This window comes from Caloenas nicobarica, chromosome Z (genome assembly GCF_036013445.1).
Source record: "Caloenas nicobarica isolate bCalNic1 chromosome Z, bCalNic1.hap1, whole genome shotgun sequence".
Taxonomy (NCBI): domain Eukaryota; kingdom Metazoa; phylum Chordata; class Aves; order Columbiformes; family Columbidae; genus Caloenas; species Caloenas nicobarica.
In genome coordinates, this window is record NC_088284.1 from 65226548 (window position 1) to 65248934 (window position 22387).

The 22387-nt window shown below is 38.2% G+C and overlaps 1 protein-coding gene across 3 annotated transcripts in view; it reads left to right on the plus strand.

Moving 5' to 3' along the window:
- CCDC171 (coiled-coil domain containing 171) overlaps window positions 1–22387 on the plus strand; it is a 155500-nt gene that overhangs the window by 128025 nt on the left and 5088 nt on the right. For all 3 annotated transcript variants that reach the window (XM_065656381.1, XM_065656382.1, XM_065656383.1), the window contains 2 exons: window positions 4213–4365; window positions 8166–8301. In XM_065656381.1, the coding sequence (XP_065512453.1) occupies window positions 4213–4365; window positions 8166–8279 (267 nt within the window). In that variant the 3' untranslated portion in view covers window positions 8280–8301. The remainder of the gene's footprint in view (window positions 1–4212; window positions 4366–8165; window positions 8302–22387) is intronic.

Here is a 22387-nt window from a genome sequence, read left to right on the forward strand (position 1 = left end):
AGCATCATTTCACAAAAGGTCACCTTCCTTTAGTTTTCTTCTGTCTAAACAGGAGATACAGTTCTATGATAACAGCAGGCCCAATAAGATCCTGAGCTAATGGTATAACAGTTACAAAACCAAAGAAAATTATTCTTAATCACTTGGTATTTTCTTTGTAACTTCAGAATAGTCTAAAACTTTAAATGGAATCTTCCATTTGCAATTCTATACAATTCATAATGCAAATAGAAATTGTTTTGAGCTGTGTTTTTTCTCGTTAGGGCTAGGGCAAGGGAGACAACATGTAGAGTATTTTAATTTCGAATTAAAGATGCTGGTTTTGTAATGTATAATAAATACATTAAAATTTTGAATAGAGGTCTGCCAATTTGCATATGCTGATCTGTATATTTTTTGTAATATGTTTGTACTATAACTGGATTGAGAACAGCCAAAGTTTGAGTAACCTTTGAATTTCATAAATTAATTTAAAGAAAGCTTTCTTTTCGTGTTTCATATTCCTTAAAGATAGTTTCATTTGTCAGTATTAGCTATTTTTCACTTTATATAAAGGACTCCTGAAGACTGGAGTCTTCCAATCTTATAGATTTATACCCAGTAATACATGCAAAAGCTGTTTTAAAGCACCTGTACCACTGTGCACCTTAAAATTACTGGTTCTAGCAATGGTGTATGGAACAAGGAAATTACTGTTTTTGTCAAATGTACACAGAATTGAGAAAAACTGGTTTTATATGTCCTCTGGAGGATTGTGTCTAATGTTAAGTGTTCTCAGTCATTTTAAAGATTGATCTGGAAAAAAAAAGCACAGCTTAAATTTGGCTATTTTGCTCTGGAGTTCACTGGTTTGTAGTTTACAAACAGCATCAAATTAGTTTGTCTTATTTTTACTCTCAGCTCAGGTTTCTCAGCTTCACCAACCTGTAGCTTAAACCAGAAATGTTTATACTTACCCAGGTATTACAGGTGAGACATCTTTGAACAGATCATAAGGACCTTCTTCCTTATGGCTGCTTTGAAATAAACCATTATAATTTGCTTCTGACAAATCAGTAGCACGTGATGTATAACTTTAAATAATAGTGAAATCCTTTATAAAATAAGACATTGTTTGGAGTAAAAGGAAAAACCCAACACATTCAGGTGTCTGATAATTCATTTATTTATTTGATTAATGCAGAGTAATTAATTACAATTTGTGCTCTTAAAATTGACAGTCCTTTGCAAATTTCAACATTATTAACTTGCATAGTGTTCCGTCCTTAGTAGCACTTTGTAATTACTGAATTACAGGCTGGTTGAGGTGGGAAGGGACCTCTGGAGGTCATCTTGCTCAAGCCTCCTGCTCAAGCAGAGCCACCTAGAGCCAGCAATATTTAAAATCAGTATTCTTCAGCCCCACTGTTGCTGTGGCCTCCTTGGTGAAGTCTTCTCCCCAATAACTTTTCTATATTACTCATCTGTCTGAAAAGGTTTTAACTTTTAAAGTGGCCTGAGTTGCAATAATATTGGCTCCTATAATGTACAGGGATCAGTACGTCTGGCCTTTCTGGACAGAAGTCATTTTCTGGTATGTATTTTTAAAACATTTTTCTTTGTAATGGAAGAGAAATTTTTATTGTTTCATGTTCTGTTCCCAGTTTGTATGTCGCACTATTACCAACACATTCAAAACCAGAAAGGCTCGCTTAAATTCAGATGCTGCAAATGTGTATGAATGCCAAATTTTATGCAATAAAAATTCATCAGGAGGGTTGCTGAAGTATCTTATTGCTATGCATACTTAAAAACTATGTATACATCTTAGTGCTATGTGTACTTAAAAACAAAAGAAAACACTCCTCCTTAGCAGGAGAGGAAAAAAAAGTCTGCAGAACTAGATGTGCCTTCTTTGAAATTCTGTCAACAGACTTCATTGATCCTGAAACAGTTTCCAGAACTGCAGCTATATTTTTATCTGTAACATGCAAATAGGGATCTAAATTAAAGCACCAAACTCCTTTAGAGAAGTATTTAGTCGTTATGTGACAGATCTTATAACGTAAAAGTGACTTCTATGCCCATTCTGTGTGTATTAAGCATTCTAGTAAGTGGAAATATTGTGGAAATATTGTGGAAAACAGATCCATGACTCAATCTGTGACTGACACGAGTTAAGTAAAATCATGTCTAAATAAATGACGTCCAATGGCACATCTAAAAACCCGAAGTATTTGTCTTCCTCTGAATGGCATTTAGAATGAATGTTCTGCACGTTCGTTATCAGTGATTCCACGTCACCCACTGGAAGACCCAAAAATATTGTTTTCCCTAGTCTGGTCCTGAGCAAGAGAAATCTAAACTGACCGTGACTTTTTGCTAGGGAGTTAGGATTTACTGGAAAGAGTGTGAACCTATGGGTACGTAAGTGCAACCTTCTGCATCAATAATAAACTGTTAATGGCTGTTATTGCTTCCTTCTGGACTAAAACAACAACAACAAACCAAACCAAACCAAACCTAGATATCTTAGATAAATGATATTTGCCGTGTCTGAAAAGAAAAGCTTGTGAATGAAAACATTTTTCCTAGATTGAAAATTTTCAAACTCATTAAATGAGAACAAATGAAATAGCTGATTTGAGCAGCAAGGAGTTGATAACTGTTGTTTTAGGTACCTGCATGGACTCAGAGTGGCCCTGGAGATACAGGATGGAGCTGTATAGGTTGTGGAGCTGTATAGCTGTAGAGGCTTCACTAGCTTGTGGTAGCAGAGGTAAAAGGAAGACAGTAAAGAATCGTCTCTGTGCATTCTAGTTCAGTCATACCTTTAAATATCATGTGGGAAGTAATGAAAGGAACACATAAGATTTTTCTGTGTGAGAGCTGAGACACAGCTTCTTATGACGCATTGGTATAATCCTTGTTTATGAGTCACAGGCCCAGTCCATAGACATATTTCAACATATGTCTAATTTTTAACATGTGGGCAGTTGCCATATGAAGACTCTCAGGCAGTTTTATATGGGGTGTGAGATATATCCACATTCTTGCTTGGTATTGTTTGTGAAGAGCTGCAGCATTTTAGTCACGTTGAATGTGGATGAAAAATTTTAAAAGCAGGATCAGAGCTGACAGCGCCAGACTTACAGAGCTATGCGAATACACTTTTAAGACTAGCACCGTAGTATGTAAAACATTTTGAGTATTCTTTCTGCTGAGAAAAGATATGATGTTGATAATTTTCCACTGGTGTTTTCTACATTTGACAATGAAATGACTTGATTAATTTCAGCTATGTTAACTTTCATTCTGAAAAGCAGTAGTGTGATTTTAGAAAATAGAAAAGGAAACAGTAAAAAAATCTTGTGAATGCCTGTTTGTGGTATTAAGTTTATTTTTGTCTATACCACAGACTTAAATTTAGAAGGCCAATTTCATATTATCTGTAGTCTGTTCTTACAGTAGAAACTCACTACAGGTAATTTCAGAAGGGAAAACTATAACTTATAAAATGTGATTAACCACTTGTAAAGAAGGCCAATAATCTCAACAGTGTAATGCTATTTAGGGTAGATATAAAGTTACCAGTACTGCCAAATCACTTGTACTCTCTTGTGCTGCTAAGTTTATTATCAGTCTGATCAATATTACACAGTTGAGACATTCTTCCCCTATATACATGAAAACAATTATATTTTCCCAGCTATATTGTAATCAGATAATTTAGTTTCAGAGATCTGTAGGTTTACTGTGTTTGTTTTGTTTCTGCCTGTTTTTTTTTTTCTTAAAACATGGCGTGGGAGGATCAGTAACTCGGCTCATTTTGAAAGTATGAACATTTACCTGAAACTGTGTAGTGGCTTTTTGTAAAGAGAACTTGAACTTGCACTGAGTCTTGTATTTAAATACAACAAAAAATGGTATTAGCTGTTCAATGCAGTACTGCATGTTTGAAGACAGCACACCAGAACACCTTCTAATTAGGGTGCATAGTCATCTGCTTTTCTTCGATGCTATTCATATTTAAGATTCTAGAAGGAATACAAAATCCCATGTTAGACACTTTCAATGTTTAGGTCCTAAGACTGAAATTTTGCCTGGCTTACAACCTTTGTTTGATTTCTCTGATTAGTAAAATTTGGGTCTTCTATAATGAATTTGCGTGTATGCTATTTGACATTTAAATATAGGCTGCCTGGCACTGATGATTTATTTTACTTTTTAAAGGCCATGATTAAAAGTTTTATGGATGTCTACCAAATTGCAAGTTCCAGAATTGACATGTTAATGAGAGAAATAGCATCTCATCAGCTTCAAACTACAGCCCTAAAGTCCAAGCTCCAAACCACTTCTCTTCATGAAACTGAAAGCTTACAATTGGTAAGTCTGCTTTTCAAGTAATTTCTGTCATTTGGATGTGGTTTCCTAGCCAGCATCTCTCTTCATGCTGCATAGTTTCTGTAGGGAAGTGCAATAATATTTCATTATAAACATAATAGAGCAATAAAACTAGTGTCAACAGAAACCTTCTGAGACTTTTTCAGAAGAGAAAGGGGATGGTAAAAGTTAACACAAGGATTAATTTTGCTGCTGTACCTTCTACAAGAACTTGTTCATTGCTGCTGTCACTGGAAAAGTATACACTGTGATTACTTCTTTGGTTTTGGCAGTACAGTAAATGGTTGAATTTTGGACCTGAAGAATTTAACCATCTGAAGATATTGCAGCATGTTAAAACAGAATGTTATTAACCATGCTTGTAAACAAAATGTTTATTCGGAGACATTAATTTTTTTATATATTTGTGGTTATGAACAATAATTCACACTAAAGTTACAAGGTTAAAAAATAGTTTCAGAAATCATTTCTTGTGTAAAATGTGGTTGCCTACAAAGATACTTGGACTTATTTAAGGCTAATAAGGTGATTCTTCAGATTTGAGATGTTTCTGTAGGGGGATTACTGAATGCAGATGTATTTGTGTCACACAGGCAGGAGGCCAGACATATAAACTGTCACACATACGTAGCCAAGTATGTCTAGAATGAGACTGTGTAAGCTGTGCAACTGCATTCACTTGAAGTATTTCTTCTCCATCTTTCTTTACTTGTCCACATAGGATAAAGGAGAAAGCTCTGTAGGGTTTTTTTGTTAGGTTGGTTGGTTGGTGGTTGGTTGTTTTGTTTTGTTGGTTTTGTTGTTTTTTTCTTTTTTTTTCTCCTCTCCTTTCTCCTTTCTCTTCTTTTATTCTTGTGAAGCAAAGTGCCATATAGAAAATGAGGTTTTTTTGTATCTTTTTTTGAAACAGAAAATCTGTAAGAAGAGAGCCATCACTAATGCAAATGACATAAGCGCATTGGCAAATATACATTTAAAGGCTGTGGCTGTGACTTTGGTTGTTTCCAACAGAATTACATTAACGTCTTATCCTGCTCCTAAATTGGGTCAGCACAATGGGAAATTAGCACAAATAGAAAATATATTAGTCAATGCTGAACTTCAATTTTAAGACTTTGAGATTATAATTGTTGAATGAAAGCATTGTTTTCTTTCTGACTACACAACCTTTCTGAGAAACTAAATGAAATTGCTTCACTGGAATTTCTTCTTTTCTCCTCCAACCAGTCTTCCTTTATGTTGTCTACTAGGTTTACATGTGTCCTGCTGAGCCTGGGCCCAGAGTAATTGTGTTGCTCCTTTGCCTGTTGTGATTGTTTTTGTTGTTTAAATCGAGATTACTATTTGTGTACTAAGGATGGGAAAGTCTGCCAAACTTGCTGCAGTGAGATTTGTTTTCATTTGGATTGAGAGAGCTTTTAGCAAAGATGATGCCAGTCCTGTCTATGAAGAGCTTGATATGTTACAGAGCAAACAAACAACTTGCCACCCCAGCTCTCCGATGCCTGTGGTTAAATGCACTGCTTTATAAGTAGTTTCTGTCTGCCTACAGTATCAATGTAAAGATGATACTTTTTGCACTGTATAATAGTAGGATCTCTTAGTCCTTCTGTACAACTCTATAGGGAGAAAAATAGTCTTTCGTTTAGATGCAGTTTAATTAGAACCTAAGCAGAAGCTTCAGTAGAAAATGTTTTAAAATTTTAATGTAAAGGCAAAAACTCAGAATGCTCAAGTTTCCATGAAAGAAAGTGTGTTTATAGTATATTTTGTAGTGTTGGAGTTTTCTGTAAAGGTTATGCCTAATATTTGCAAAAGTTGCTTCAAGCATGACTTTTAGTAACTTCAGGCATCACAGCTTTCCAGGTTTACTTACATTTTAAAGGTTCAGCCAATACTGTTCTGATTTTGAGGAAGAAGTTTTGTAATAAATTTCTGTATTAAAAAAATAGAACACATTTTCTTGCTTGATTATTTTAAATGAAAGGGTGTAATGACTTTTCTTCAGCATCTATTTGGTTTCAGAATTGTATACATTTTGGTTTCAATCCACTGTGTTTAATCACCTATCCAGTTCTCGTAGCATTGCAGGCAAAACTTTTCATGTAGGAGACAAACACAGCACCTGGACTGTATTAATTGCAGGTCTTCATATGACATATGCTTGTGTTCCTATAACAGTAACATATTGCTCAGTGCCAAAACATATTTTTGAAAAAATCTTTCAGGTGTATACCATGTGTGGACTCTTAGCTTAGAAGTCTGGGTTTTATCTCACTATGCTGTGGCTGTCTCTTGATGGCTTGTATGCTAGTTGCAGAAGGTTCCTGCCATCCTAACTGTCCATTGCATCCAAGTATCGGCCATTCATTCATCAGTATTGATCTTTTCCATGTTCAGAATGTAATTGACCTTTTTGTACTGAAATTTTAACTATGTCACCTTTCCTTCTGTTCACACACTTTTTTCCTCTTCTGTTGCTTTGGGTTTTGCTGATAAGTGTCAAAACACAACTGATGCCATAAGGCAACATCAGTGATTCTGATTTCTCATCTTTTATCTAAGACTCTGAATTGACGTCTCCATCCTTCAGTCTGCTTCCAGTGTAACCACTTTCCTTCTAGTCAGTAGTGTTTAGATTCTGAGATTGCTATATGTGCTCATGCTAATGCCAACAGAGAGGAACAGAAAGAGGTATGATTATGATGGACAGAGGTGAGATGAACACTGGAAATACTGCTTACAGAGAAGAGAATTATTATGTGGGGTGAAGGGGAGTCAACAGCAGAATGTCTCTGTACTCTTCATTAGTGTCCAGCTATCTGTGTGTTGTACTTCTCTGATGATTCTTCCTCTATGCAGTGGAAGGCCCTGTGCATTTTTCATTCTTGCAACTCGATATGGCTGAAACACAGATTATTTGTTTTCTACCTAAACTTTGGTTTTTTTTCTATTGTCCCCCTATTTTAAAATCTTTTCCTTTTTTTTTCCTTTACCAAATGTTTCTGAAATGCCCCCTGTATTTCCAAAATGTCTTTTTATTTTTCTTTCTGTAATCAAACCATTAACATTTGTAACAGTCTTTCTTTGCAACCATAACAGTTTCACATCTGTGCATTTCCTTGGTTTTTAAGGTTTTTAAATTTTTAAAATTCACTTTCTCAGAAGTGCAAATACCACAATCACAATGCTGTCCTCCTAGCTGCATGCCCACATCAAGGGTCATATCTATAGTTGGTGGAGCTAATAAAATGAGTTCAGCTAAGAAGATATCATTGATGTGGCCGTATGTATTCTTGAGTGTAAGGATGTAGGTTGCCAGAGGAGGAACAGTACTGCTGTACTGTGCAGTGGTATAGCCATAAGCAATTACTTTGTGTGTGCTGTGGAGTGACACGTGGCATCATATTAGTCACATGGCAAGCATGTGAATCCATGGTGTCTGTACTACCAAAGTGTTTGTTGCTACAAGCAGAGTGTTCTGGGGAGTGGATGCAGTGACACTGTATTTTTCCAGTGTGACCTGATACGTATGAGGAACTGACAGAATTCATTTCATTATAAACATTCTCCAGAAAGTGTTCTCATAGCTTTCAGCCCTGAGATTTTGTGCCTGATGTCAGTACTGCTGTCAGAAATTCATGAGTTTAAAATATTCTGGTAGCAGTTTTGGCAAACAAAAGCAGCAGTGTTGTGTTACTAGTGGTTGGGTAGGTGTTTCTCTGATCCTGAATGTGCAGCTGATCTGGTGATATTCTTTCCTTTTTTTACTTTCACTTCAGAATCAAAGGAGAATAGAAAATAAAGGGGAAAATACAGTAATTTATAAAGATGGTGAAGAGAGAAAAGCTTTGTGTGCACTGGAGAAATGGAAATTTGTGCAGCTAGAAGGATAACTTTAACTGAAAGGGAGAGAAGGTAAGTTTCAAATGGGTGAGGTGGGTGAAGTGAAGGTCTGTAAGAAGAGCAGAACTGTCTAACTAACCACAAAACCAATTGTTGTCTTTGGATGCTTCTCTTAACTGGGATTGAAAATGAAATCACTCATGGCTTTATGTGTCTTTGCGTCATCCTTACTTTTTTTTCCCCCCACAATTATGGCTGTGTCTGTCCTTTGTCTGCAAATGCCTAGTGATATCACTTAAAGTACTGAAAATACAGGAATTGTAGGTTTTGCTAAGGTGAGAAAAGCATGTAGAATGATCTCATGTGTGAAAAATCCATATTTATTATTGAGATGCTAGAAACTGATATATGCTCTCATTTTTGCATTGAAGAACTGCATTAAGCAAAATGAACAGTTTTCTTCCTACTCAGAGCCATCAGCTTGGTTCTCATGATCTACTTGAACCTCATTCATGGCTGAGGAGAGAGAAAATATATATTTAAAACTCAAACTTATCAGTTAACTACACCACTACACAGTTTCTTCCTACTGAGCCAGACTGGTCGGGGCAGCAGTTTTACATGTCTTTCCCCCATAGCCTTTGTTTCCTTGTCAGCAGTTCTATCTGTGTTTCAAGGCTGAGACCTGCATCTAACAGGGATGTAATGTCTTACATTTGGCTTATGAGGACAGAACTGGAGAGAGAGAGAAAACCCCTATTTGCCTTTTCACTTGCTGCATAGGAGAGAAAGGCGCTCACTCCGTCGGTGTCATGTTAAATGTCACAGAGCGTCTTTCATGGGACAGAGTCATATCTCTTGTGTTAGGACATGGAATGACTGATGTAGCTGGGGGAATTCTTCCCAGATGTTGCAAGAAGCAAATAGGTCCTGGATGAAAACTCTGTTGGCTTTTCCACTACTTCATGCTAGCCTGATGCACAGTTGAACTGAAAGGTGGTTTTTTGAAAGATTTGGAATTGAACTGGTTTTGTGAAAGATTTTGAGATACTAGTTCTTAATTTGCCTTGCAAAAAATAATCAGACGTTATTTTTATTGTTACCCTCTGTCTTGCAGTGTTTTCTTGGAAGTAGTCTAGGACAGAATTCAGTAATATATGGATCTCAAATAACTGTGACTTTCGCTCGGCACTGTTAATTAGCAGTACGTGGTTTAGTTATTGTGAAACACATGAATGTTCTTAAAGTGACACTAAGTAAAGACAAATCTGACAGGCCCATCAGGAGAATTTCCCAGCTATTGAGGTGATAACAGACATGAAAGAGTGGAAATATCAATAAAGGCAAAAATAGAACACTGAATTCATATTTCCTAAGCTTGAAGTCTATCGGGCTGAATCCAAAAAGCAGTAATATCTTCCAGAAACTATTTTTTTCCTGAAATATTTGCATTTCTTGCCCAATTTTAAGCAACTGGGCATCACTTGCCAACCTTACTGCATAGCCAAGGAATGCAAGTATCCTAGTGCAAATGCTCACGTTGTCATGTGGTATTGCTTCCACAAGTAATAGTTGTAACCAAACAGTATAAATCATGTAGTTTAAACTATTCGCTTATTATGTAGTACCAATAAAAAAATAATAATATGAAACCAACATTATAAATCACATTATGTAACTTAGGGCAAGGTGTTCAGAAATATTTACAGTAATTCAACAACACATTTGCTATTTTGTAAAGAATACTTCCCTTTCTATGCAAAATTTTTTTGATACTCAGTGTTCTAGGTATGTGAACTTTTAACTTGTCAGACTGTTGTAACATATTTGAAAATTATAGTAATTTGATTAAAATGTTGCCTATAAGGCAAAAGGTTCAGTTAATAGAATCCATATGTAATTAAAATGCAGAACTAAATGTAATCAGACCCCAGTGACTGGTGCCTTCATATTGATAGTTTTACAATGGCCTCTGGGGTTGAAAGTTTATGTTGAAGTTACAAATGTAGCTGCTCTCCAGAAAAACAGCAAGACAGTTTACCTGTTTCAAGTATGACAATGTCCTGAAGTGATAGTCACACAACAAAAATAGTTGATAGTCTGAATTTTAGGGGTATCTTCCACTGGCAGGTAGTCAAAGCACACGACTGCTGGCGTGTTACTAGTCAGAGAGTTGCATTCAGCAGCAACACTGCTACGTTAACATCCCCAAATGAAGGATCTTGCTGTGAGCAAGAAATGTTGTATTTTTTAATAATGTAGTTACTTAATTTGTGTGAATTCATGTTTGTATCATCTGGAAGTTATAGACACAACACTATGTACCAAGCCACAAAAGAAGTTTAAAAAAAATTCCTGAACTTTAAAAAAAAAAAAAAATTATTTTCTCTGGACAGTTTTAAGAGTCGACATCCTGTGTTAGAGTTCTCTAATCATCACCAGCACAATTTACAATCAGAACACACAGAGAGCCAGTTCAGACCAGCTCATCTGTTGACTTTGGCAGAAGCCCTTAATCTCACTGTGTGCAGCTGCCACTTGAGAGCTGGGGACTCGGCAGAGAGCCGAAGGAGGGTGGGATGCAGGGTTGGTCAAGGCATGAACACATAGGCCTGCTTCATTTCAACAGCCGTGCACTGCTTTTTTATAGTCTTTTCATTTTACAGCCTTTTTTTTTTTTTCTTTTTTTTAAACCTGAAATTAAATGAGGACCTCTCATGAGCCACTGCGCTCCAGGCATAAGAAATTGTAATGTCTGGCTTCCAGAAACTGTCCCGTCAAAATGTGCTTCTGATTAGGTGGCTTAATTACAGCTGTGAAAACAATGTTGATTTAGGCCTCAAGATTCCAGTGCATGTCAGCCGTTATTAGCTAGCCTTGGACTGAAGCCACCATTTTAAACTCTGTACCACTAAAGTCACACACTGCCTGACAACTTTTTATTTAGGCAGAAATGTTGCCAGAAGCAACACATTTTATGCAAAATATTTTTCATTGCGCAAATTTCAAATGTGACACTGTTGATGGACATAAAATGGGTAGTTACGGGTGGACTTCACCAAGTCCAAAACCCAACTTTTGGAAAAAGAAAAAAAAAAGAACAACAAACCCACACCCACCCACCCCCCTGTTTAAAATAGTTTTTACAAAGTTTGACTGACATAATGCTTAATTTTAATTCCTTTAATTCAGTTTTATTCCAAATCCAGCATGTTGGTTTAACCACCCAATTTTATTGCATCTAAATTTTCCTGACAGTTTCATTTGCTGTTGGGAAATAAAATTGCCATTTTTGCAACATGGGAAATAATGGCTGGTTTCAAAACCAATATGTTTGAAACTTCCTTTGCCTGGAGCAGGTTAAGGCACACACTCAATTTACTTTAGGGGAAAAAAGCTCATTAAATAGTTTTTAATATTTTAATATAATTTAAGTAACTGCTTTCGCAGTGGGAAGGCTTATTAGGCCCATGTATTTACACCTGCGGAGAGGTAAATGTTTGGGTAATTAGGTGGTTTCCAATACTTCAGCTTTTCACTGTAGTTACAGAGTTAATGCTGTAAACACTGTAGATGGACACAATGCATTTGCTGCATTTAAACACTACATTTCCACTTGTAGCATTGTGCTTTCAAGTGCTCAAGTAAGAGATTTAAGTGGGATTGGTTTTTTGTGTGTGTGTGTGGGGGGGGGTTTAAAATTTGTTTTGTCTATTCTTTAAGTCTCCTTAATGACATGAATTGGCTAAGGAATGTGAGTGAATGTGTGTGGGTGTTAGCTCTCCGCTCAGGCTGGTGCTTTGGAAAAGCAAGATCTACATTCTCACTTCATAGTTGCCATGAAATTCCAAATGTCCATGCTGTGTGGTTTAATGGAAACCATGAAGTTCCTAAATGACTGCAGGTTTGTTTCGATGTTAAGCACAAAACAAATCTTTCAAGTCATTGGCTGAGTCGCAAATAACATGGGTCATGTTTTGAGGAAGCTAATCTCTTCCTTTTTTGCCTTCATGGTTTGCATTTCTATGGCATTAGAAATGTGTTTCTGGTGAGGTACTGGAACTACCAGCTCACAAACAAGGGTCTTTAGTTCCCAGAGCTCAAAACAAGACACTTGGAACCTGAAGCTGTATTCATCTCTTATCCTGAGTGCTCAGGCCAGTGCAACAATTGTATCTCCCAGAGCAACTAACTGGAAATTGGTTTTGAGACAGTAATGATGTGGGTAAGGAAACAAGCCTAAAGTATAGGTTCAAGTTTACCTTGTAAAAAGTCATCATGCATTTATTCTCTGTCTTCAGGAGGTTAACAGAGAAAAAGGAAGTGAATAACCTATGCTTCACTGTGTTCAGCTTTTGAAGGAGAAATATTGGAAAGAGCTACTCTTTTGTTTTCTTTGCCAAATGGTATCTGGGGTTTCCTGAAATGGAAAGTTTCAGAAAGGCCCCAGTTGCTGTGGGGGACAACTTTGAGTCAGGAGACAGCCATCTGATGCCATTTTCCTTGTTAGGTGTTTTTGCAGTGGTCTTTCAAAATATGTTTTGCTGGTAATGTGAAATAAGTTTTACTCACCGGCTGCATATGTTTGCTTCCTATTTTTTACACACCTCTGTGTCTTTTGCCTCCATCCCACACCTCTCAAAGTGACATTTTCAGCACATCAAATTAAAAGAAACTTTTGTATATTATTACATATACTGCTAATTCTGCAGTAGAAATAAAAGTATTGGGAGTGCTAGACAGGCTGTTATTTTGAGAACTGAATATTATAGACCAGGGCATTTAACCCTGGGAAAAAGTTTTTACAAAAGAACAGAGCCAAGGACACAGTTTTACTTGCTTTATAGAAGAAAAGGAATGTTCTCTACAGAGGAAGACAATTCACCTCTTTCCAGACTCAAGGACTTTTACTCAGGTCAGAAGGTGCTTCCTCCTTCCTTTTGAAGAAGTTATTTCAAGAAAGAGAGCTAGGAAGCTTCTGTTATTCCCTGCTAAACTGTGGGTTAAACATAAAGGGAATGTCTGTTCTGAGACTGAATTTGCTGAGAAATTTTTGGAGGGGATTAAAGCATAGCTGTGCCTGAATTGGGTCTAGCTCGAATACTTAAATGGTGAATGAATCCATGCAATACAGATTGTCATCTTCCTAATTTTTTTTTTAATTTTAAATTTTGATCCTATCAGGTATACTGTTGTGAATAATCATTTTCTTGTTCCGATGCCTGTTTGGTTTTGTGTTTCAAGATAAGTATGTAAAGCACTGTTTATAAGGAGAAAATTCAGAGCTGATGTTCAGGCATTACCTTTGATAGATAGTGCAAGATGTGTAGATGCCACCTGTGAGTAGCAATTAGATTGATCAGGATGATATGTGGAACAATTTTTGTCATCTTTCATGGTTTTTATTTTTTACTTTGTACCACTAGTTCACTGTCCAGTTCTCAGGGAGAAAAGATAAGAAAGACCTAGGGCAGTGTTTCCAGGAGTCTGCTTCTTTCTCAGTTAGCCCCAGAAATGCATATATGTGCAGCATGTACTCAATTATCATGTAGCGTGGGTAAATAATGCTACATGCACCTATTTAAAAAAAAAAGTGCTGACATTTAACTGGATTGGACCTGGAGAATCTATTTAAGCATAAATCTACATTTCAATTAGAGGGGAAGTAAGTATTCCCCTCAAAAAAAGTACTTTAAGTGTTTGTAAAGCAAAACCTCGTGTTTAGAGGTTTATGTTTCCCTCTGGATGTCAGGAGATGACTGATGCTCCACCACTGGAGAATTCAGTGCCAGTGAGCAGGCAAACCTTCCTCTGCGGGAGACGACTGTGATGCCATGTCTCCTCTTGGTCCCTGCTGCTGGTGCACTGGCTGGAAGGAAGGCCAGGGGAGCACAGGGCTGGGTATCATCTCCACCTGTGGTCCCACAGCAGGTTTCTCAGCTGTCAGACCTCACCTCACCAGTCAAAGGGGAGGAGTGGATCCCGCACAGGCCAAAGGGAGATAATGAGAGCAATGAAGTAGGGTGGCTGTAAACCACAGCAGCCTCCTTTACTTTGTGCCTTTCTGGAATTTATAGAAACAGATTGTTTTTCTGTTGGTTTGCTTATGTTCTTTTCCCCTGCCTTCTCCTATAATTGTGCCTGTTTGCACCCTTTTCAGCTGAAAAAAAAGAACAAACCTTTGTGTTCCTTTTTGTGACATTTTTGCAGTACACTATAACCTGTTTTTGTAGAAATACATGTGTTTACCTACTTACATTGCCTGATTGCTTGCACTTTGTACTTTAAGCATAAAAGTTAATGTGAGAAATGAAAAGAAAAAGACACACCAGCATTTGAAATGTATTAGAGAGTATGACTTGCAGAGATAAAAAGACAGGAAATTCAGAGTTAGGGCATGAAGCATAACACTCTTTTTAACTCATAATTTTATTCGTGTAATGCTGACATGATTTAAGGGCATACAGTCAGCAAGTTACATCTTAATGTTTATTTTTATTGGGTTTTACATATTTAAGTCACACTGCTTAATATTTACCCAACATATGTTTATTTATTGTTGTTTTAAAATTACATATAAAAAACTTTTTGTGGAAGTCTGTGAAGCCCCCAGCATGTAGTGAAGGCACAGTTTTTCCAGGTGATCACAGTAAGGACCTATTTTCTCCAGAGATTGAGCTCCCTGAAGCAGTTTGGCCTGTTAAATAAACTAGCACTTGAGGAAATGTTAAAAATGTGACATGACTACACAGTAGGGAGTAAAGAGCTTCATTGTCATCTAAAAGGATGTTGTCATTATAATAATCTTGATTTTTTTCAAATAACTTTTGTTTTCTTCAGTTTGCGTAATGTTTCATTTAAAGAAAGATTTAGAAACAAATGTACTACTTAAACTATATCTTAATCATTTTACAAAACTTTGGCTTTTTTGTTGATTTGTTTCAGAAATTATGCCTTTTGGAAAGGAGGGACCCTCTTTTTGTTAAGCAATCAATTGACTTTTTTTTTTTAATGAAAGGTAGGGTACCTTTAAAATGCACAGTAAGTAATAAAATTTACTAAAAGTATAGGCAAGAATAGTGTGGTTAATTACCAGTAGTTTCCCTGCTACATGTTATGATTTTAGGAAGGCAAAATTACTTATGATTCCACTTCATCCTGTTCAGATGGTGTAATTTCTTCAATTCCTACAGCTTTTTAGAGAGGAACCTATGGAACCTTTAAACAAACATTTAAGACACCCCAGTTTTGGATCAGGCCCTCAACTGAAATTGGCTCATAAACCCATCGTTCACTCAGTAAATGTCACCATAAAGCTGACATTGCAATACTTGTCTCTCTTATATTTGTATGCTCACCAATATTTTGTCCTATCAGAGGCCAGAGTCACAATAATTAAATAATTAAATAATTTTTCAGGTTTTGTTGAATCAAGGGTCTCATTTGATCATAAAAGGATCAGCTCCTATGGTGGTTATACGCCTGTGGTCAGGCACATGTTAGTCTGTCAGACTCTGTGCAATATCAAGTTTTCTTTGCACTCTTTTGGGAGCCTGAGCCTGTATTGTAGCTTAACCAGGACCTTGCAAAGCTTCCTGATACTTAAAGTCATCCAGTTTCATTTTAATTTGTGCATGTCAAAACATCCTAGTTTTTTAGGAATTTCTAGTTTAATTTAGTAACTTGCTGAAGTTTACTACACTTTAAATTTGAGATTTTTTTAGAAGAGCATAATCTAATTGAGAGCTCTAAATAAAGGAATTTAAGCTATTATTCTGGAAGGTACAAGGCACATCAAATTACCAAAACATCCCTGTGCAAAATGAGTTTTTAAAGTTGGTCACAGTTTTCTTGTTTTACAAACCAAAAAGCTGAAGAAGCCTGTCTCCAAGTCTCCTTCTGTGTTCTTCATGACTCTTCTGATAAAAATTTACATGCCTGATGAAAGTTTGGGGTGGTCTGTGTCTTTGTTTTAACTCTACTTTGCTTTCAGAACGTGCATTTGGTATATATGTACGAAAGGATGAAATTCCAGTAGCAATTTTTTAACGTGCATTCACATAAAATATGACTGGTATGCAGGAAATATTAGTTCCATTTCCTAGTGGGCATGTTCAGCCTCACAGAAGGTGATGATCTAGTACCTGTGGTAAGAGTAGTTTTTAGAGGCTGATTGTGCTCAGGAATCTAAGTATAAAAAGTTCTGTCGAAGTAATTGTTAGATTTTTTTATTTAATTTCAAACTGAAGTAAAACTGTATATATAAATTCAGCCAAAAACAATAGAGACAGTAAACCTAGCTCACCCACACTCAAGTTGTTTATAACTGATAAGCTTGATTCCTCGCCCAGTTAGTGTAATTTGGATCTTGCATTTACAAAAGACCTACATGTTAGCTGTCAACTGAAATTGAGCCTAAAATGGGTTTTTTTAGGCCATTCAGATATCAACAGATATTTTATGAGCAGTACTGCCTGAAAGCCAACTGTTTTCCCTGATAGTTACTGTTATAAAACTACTCATTAGAATTCAAATGAATATACACTGCTTCAGATATTGCATGCAATTTGAGGAAGAAGGAGTAATTCCTTCCTGAAGTTACTTCAGCTAAGTTTTACTGGGGATGAATGAACATGAAACTGCTTGGTTTGAATAAGGAAACGAAAGTTTGAAAACTACTCCAAACCTACAGAGAGCAAAATTTACCTCTTCCTAGTGAATCTTTCAGCTGGTTTATGGAGGAGGAGGATGGAGCCCTTATCAGGATTTTGGCTGGAAGGTAGCAGGCTACACATCTGCAACAGACAATCACATACACTGCATTGGCCAGTGCAAAAAGAATGGAACCCTTTGTCCTCCTAATACACTGATGATTTTAAAAATGAACATTCATTTTGAGGAAATGAAGTTGACAGTAGTAATAGTTCACTTCTAAGCTTGTGGTGTAAGTCAGTAATTTTTTGCTCTGTTATTAGAGGATCTTTTTAGAGGCTGCTCAGTTTAATACAGTTATTTAGATGAACTGAGATTTAGATTAGACTGTAACCTAGTGAAAATGCAGATTTTCTTAACTCAGCATACAAGTCTGTATTTTGGATAACAGATTGCAACCAGTCTGTTTTTCAAATAGGTACAGGTAGGTTACGTAAATTATGTCTGTATCTACTTTATGATCCTAATTCTGTTGTCTCCTAAGAGCTGCCTTCAATCTGCTGTTTGTTATGGGATGCTAAAGGCTGTCAATTCATGAGATCAGCATTTGTCTTCTCACTTCAGGGTAATGGACACCACCAGATTATAGTCTCGCAGTCAAGTGGACCAAAATACCTTTTTGCTCACCTAAAGTACTTTGGAGAGTTCTGAATAATATTCTCCACTAAAAGGCCTTGTGTGTCCCTGGCACTTCATTTTAAGTCTGAGTAATACCATTTTCCTACTTGAAATCTGAGTGAGGTGTTTGCTACATTTTTTTTCATTGCTGCAAAACCACTCATTTCTGCATCAGCAGCCTCTGCCAGAGTTGTGCAAGTTCCACGTCTTTGACTTGCTTCTTTTCACCACCATTCGTAAAGATAAGTTGGTGCCATGCCCTAGCCCTAAGTTCCCGTTGAGAGAGGTGTCTGCTTCACACCTCAATCAATGTATTTCTTTTTTTTTTTTCCTTTCCCCTTCCTTCATGCTTATGGCTTCTCTTGAGCTTCCACTTTCTACAAACTGGCTGTTTGCTTCTCTTTATGAAAATCAGATTTCTTCTGTGAAAAAATGCCCTTTCAATCTTTTTTAAAGAGAGCTTCAAGTTGACTTGTCCCTGTAGATAGGCTGGGAAAGCAAATAGGTTACATAGCCTATCTGAACTTGCTGTAGTTTACCAAACACCATATTCTGAAAAGGCTTCATGGATAGTCTTTTGTGTTGCTGGAGTTATGGTAGTTGTCCAGAATAAGGCCACCAGAAGGCATGGGCTACAGCGACTCTCCTAACTCCACTGTCCCAACACCAGTGCTCATCCAGACTGCTCCAGCACTGGCTAACAGCATGCCTCTTCAGCTAAGAGTGCTTGAACGTCACCAGTATTTACTGCGTATTGGATTTTCAAGGGCCTTTTCTGACCTACTCTGCATATTTAATACAAATATACTTCAGAGAACTAGTGAGCAACCTGGAGTATTCTCAAGGCATCTGTCTGCAAAGTAACAGTGAGTTCCATCTTTGTTCTAATTTTCATATAAACTGTTAGAAGAATTCTAAAACGTCAATTTCCTTTTTTTTAATAGTTCATTTGTTTTGTTAGCTACATAGGCTTATATTTCGGAATATCATTCCTCAAAAATATTGCATATTTTGCAGAAACGCTTAGCAAAAATAAATCTTCTGAATGGCTAAAGATTTTTTTTTAACGCAAGAAAGCTGAATCATAAAGACACTTTCATTGTTCCTAGACCTTTCTCCTTTATGTTGTTAAGTGTAACTATTAGAAATAATTACTTTTTCCCTCTTTCCGCCTTGTATCCATATTGCTGATACCGTATATCTTTATTAATTAGAAGGTGACTGAAGGATTTTACTGAATCAGTGTAATTTATTTTTTGCCAAAATGATGATTAGCTCTAGAGTTTTGCATTAAAACTAGTCTTTGGTAAAACAGATTAATGCACCACTGGCAAATGTCTGCTGTCCTTGTCCTATTTAGTAGCAGAATGCCTAAATTGTAGTTGCAGCAGTTCAGAGCAAGCAGACAAAAAAAAAGGTAGCTAAGCATTTTGCTGTGCGTGAGTAGTTAGAGGGCAAGCAGACACCATGCACCTTGACCACCTATTATGAAGCTTTTTGCTGCAGTGTCAAGTGAAAGCGAGTTAATTGGGTGAAGCTGTAGAGCATGTTAGGGGCATGGTAAAGGGTTGCTGTCTGACAGCTGAATGTCAGCAGAAGCTAGTCAAGTGTGGCTGAGAGACAGAGACCTGTCACAAAGTTCATGTGGACTATAGCACAGTTAGGGAGATGAAATGTGGTTCTGTCTCACTTTCTCCCTCATTGCATTCAAGCACCTTAAGATTTCACACTGTATGTGTCAACCCTTGTTCTCTAAGCTGTTTTCTCCTAACACTTCTGCATTCAAATGATTGGACAGAAGATGCTAATGTCTGGCAAAATGAATGTAAATACACTTTTTTCCTTTTTCTGATAAAGCGGCAGTGTACATGCAACTCAAATGAAACTTTGAAGGCTTACGTCAGACAGTCACACTGTCTAGGAATTTAGCTGATGACTGAATACATTTCTCAAGAGAACGTGAAGTTTGACACTTTAGCTAGTTGGATAGAGACTGTTTTCCCACTAGCACTGGCAGAAGAAAAAGCTAAGTAGGGAGGACTGCTTCAGGAGCCTCTTGTGCCTCAGCATGGTGTCGTGAGTGTTTTAGTCTCTGCTTTTAGTCATCTTCTCCTCTTGATAGAAAGAAGCAAAAAGCTTAGAGGGAACCATGAGAGAGGGAAATACTGACCTGAGGTAATGAAAAGCTGTGGGTAAACCAACATAACCAGAAGGGCTTTCTTGGAAGCAAGAGGAGTACCAGTTAAAGATAGCGACAATATTATACACTGGTGCAAAACTAGGAGAGGTGTCACAACAGTTTAGCAAGAGTACAGAGCACTTTCCAATGTTCTTTGCAACATGCAGCACAAGATAAACCAATGGTTATTTGTGTTAGCAACTCAGATAGAAAATAAATAAAATTTGCTACCATTCTTGGGAAAGTGGAAGGACAGTGGTAGACAGCATGGGCAAAAAGTACTGAAGAATTTGGAAACTTGAATTGAAATCAGTACAGACTGAGCATTGCACCATGTAAATAGTGCACTACATATTTTGCCTAATGTTTTGATATTATTAGTGTAGTGCAGAGGATTTCACCTGAAAATCACAGAATCACAGAATATTAGGGATTGGAAGGGACCTGGAAAGATCATCTAGTCCAATCCCCCCGCTGGAGCAGGAACACCCAGATGAGGTTACACAGGAAGGTGTCCAGGCAGGTTTGAATGTCTCCAGAGAAGGAGACTCCACAACCCCCCTGGGCAGCCTGTTCCAGTGCTCTGTCACCCTCACTGAGAAGAAGTTTCTTCTCATATTTAAGTGGAACCTATTGTGTTCCAGTTTGTACCCATTGCCCCTTGTCCTATCATTGGTTGTCACCGAGAAGAGCCTGGCTCCATCCTCGTGACACTCACCCTTTACATATTTATGAACATTGATGAGGTCACCCCTCAGTCTCCTCCAAGCTAAAGAGACCCAGCTCCCTCAGCCTTTCCTCATAAGGGAGATGCTCCGCTCCCTTTATCACCTTTGTTGCCCTGCGCTGGACTCTCTCCAGCAGTTCCCTGTCCTTCTTGAACTGAGGGGCCCAGAACTGGACACAATATTCCAGATGCGGTCTCACCAGGGCAGAGTAGAGGGGGAGGAGAACCCCTCTCGACCTACTAACCACCCAGCTTCTAATACACCCCAGGATGCCATTGGCCTTCCTGGCCACAAGGGCACAGTACTGGCTCATGGTCATCCTGCTGTCCACCAGGACCCCCAGGTCCCTTTCCCCTACACTGCTCTCTAACAGATTGTTCCCCAACCTGTACTGGAACCTGGGGTTGTTCCTGCCCAGATGCAAGACTCTACATTTTCCCTTGTTATATTTCATTAAATTTTTCCCTGCCTAACTCTCCAGCCTGTCCAGATCTCACCGGATGGCAGCACAGCCTTCTGGCGTGTCAGCCACTCCTCCCAGCTTGGTGTCATCAGCAAACTTGCTGACAGTGCACTCTATTCCCTCATCCAAGCTGTTGATGAATATATTGAATAATACTGGTCCCAGTACCGACCCCTGAGGCACTCCACTAGATACAGGCCTCCAACTAGACTCTGTCCCATTGACCATGACTCTCTGGCTTCTTTCCTTCAGCCAGTTCACAGTCCACCTCACTACCTGATTGTCCAGTCCACACTTCCTCAGTTTAGCCGTGAGGATGCTGTGGGAGACTGTGTCAAATGCTTTACTGAAATCAAGATAGACCACGTCCACTGCTTTGCCATCATCTATCCACTTCATTATGTCCTCACAAAAGGCTATGAGGTTGGTCAAACACGACTTCCCCATGGTGAAGCCATGTTGACTGTCCCTGATGACCCTCTTATCCTTGATATGCCTTGAGGTGGCGCCAAGGATAAGGTGTTCCATCACCTTTCCAGGGATGGAGGTGAGTCTATAGTTACCTGGGTCCTCCTTCTTGCCCTTTTTGAAGACTGGAGTGACATTTGCTTTCCTCCAGTCCTCAGGCACCTCTCCCATTTCCCACAACTTAGCAAAGATGATGGAGAGTGGTCCAGCAATGACTTCAGCCAGCTCCCTCAGCACCCGCGGGTGCATCCCATCTAGACCCATGGATTTATGGATGTCCAGATTGCTTAATTGCTCCCTAACCCAGTCTTCATCAACCAAGGCAAACTCTTCCATTATCTTGCCCTCCTCTGGGGCCTCAGGGGTACGGGGCTCCTCAGACAGCCTTTGGCAGAGTAGACAGAGACAAAGAAGGCATTCAGTAACTCTGCCTTCTCTGTATCTTCTGTCACCAGGGCACCCACCTCGTTCCTCAGTGGGCCTACATTATCACTGGTGTTAGTTTTATCTGCCGTGTATTTGAAGAAGCTCTTCCTGTTGTCCTTGACCCCTCTTGCCAGGTTTAATTCTAAGGAGGCCTTGGCTTTCCTAGTTGCCTCCCTACATCCTCTGACAACAGCCTTATATTATTCCCAAGTGGCCAGCCCCTCCTTCCATGGTCTGTAAACTCTCCTCTTCCACTTGAGTTTGCCCAGCAGTTCCCTGTTTAACCACGCAGGTCTCCTGGCTCCCTTCCTTGACTTCCTACGTGTCAGGATGCTCTGATCTTGAGCTTGGAAGAAGCAGTCCCTTCTGTGTGTATTCCAATGAAGCATCTGGAGGAGAAGCTTACTGTATAGGCTGTATGGTGGATTTTGGCCAAAATATTTAGAAATCATAAATTAGCAATGCAAAACCAAATTATTTGTCTTTAAGCCAACAAAACAGTGAAGCTAAGGTGTTCATCTGGTGTGATAACCCATCCAATTCTGTGCATTCTTTGAACATATC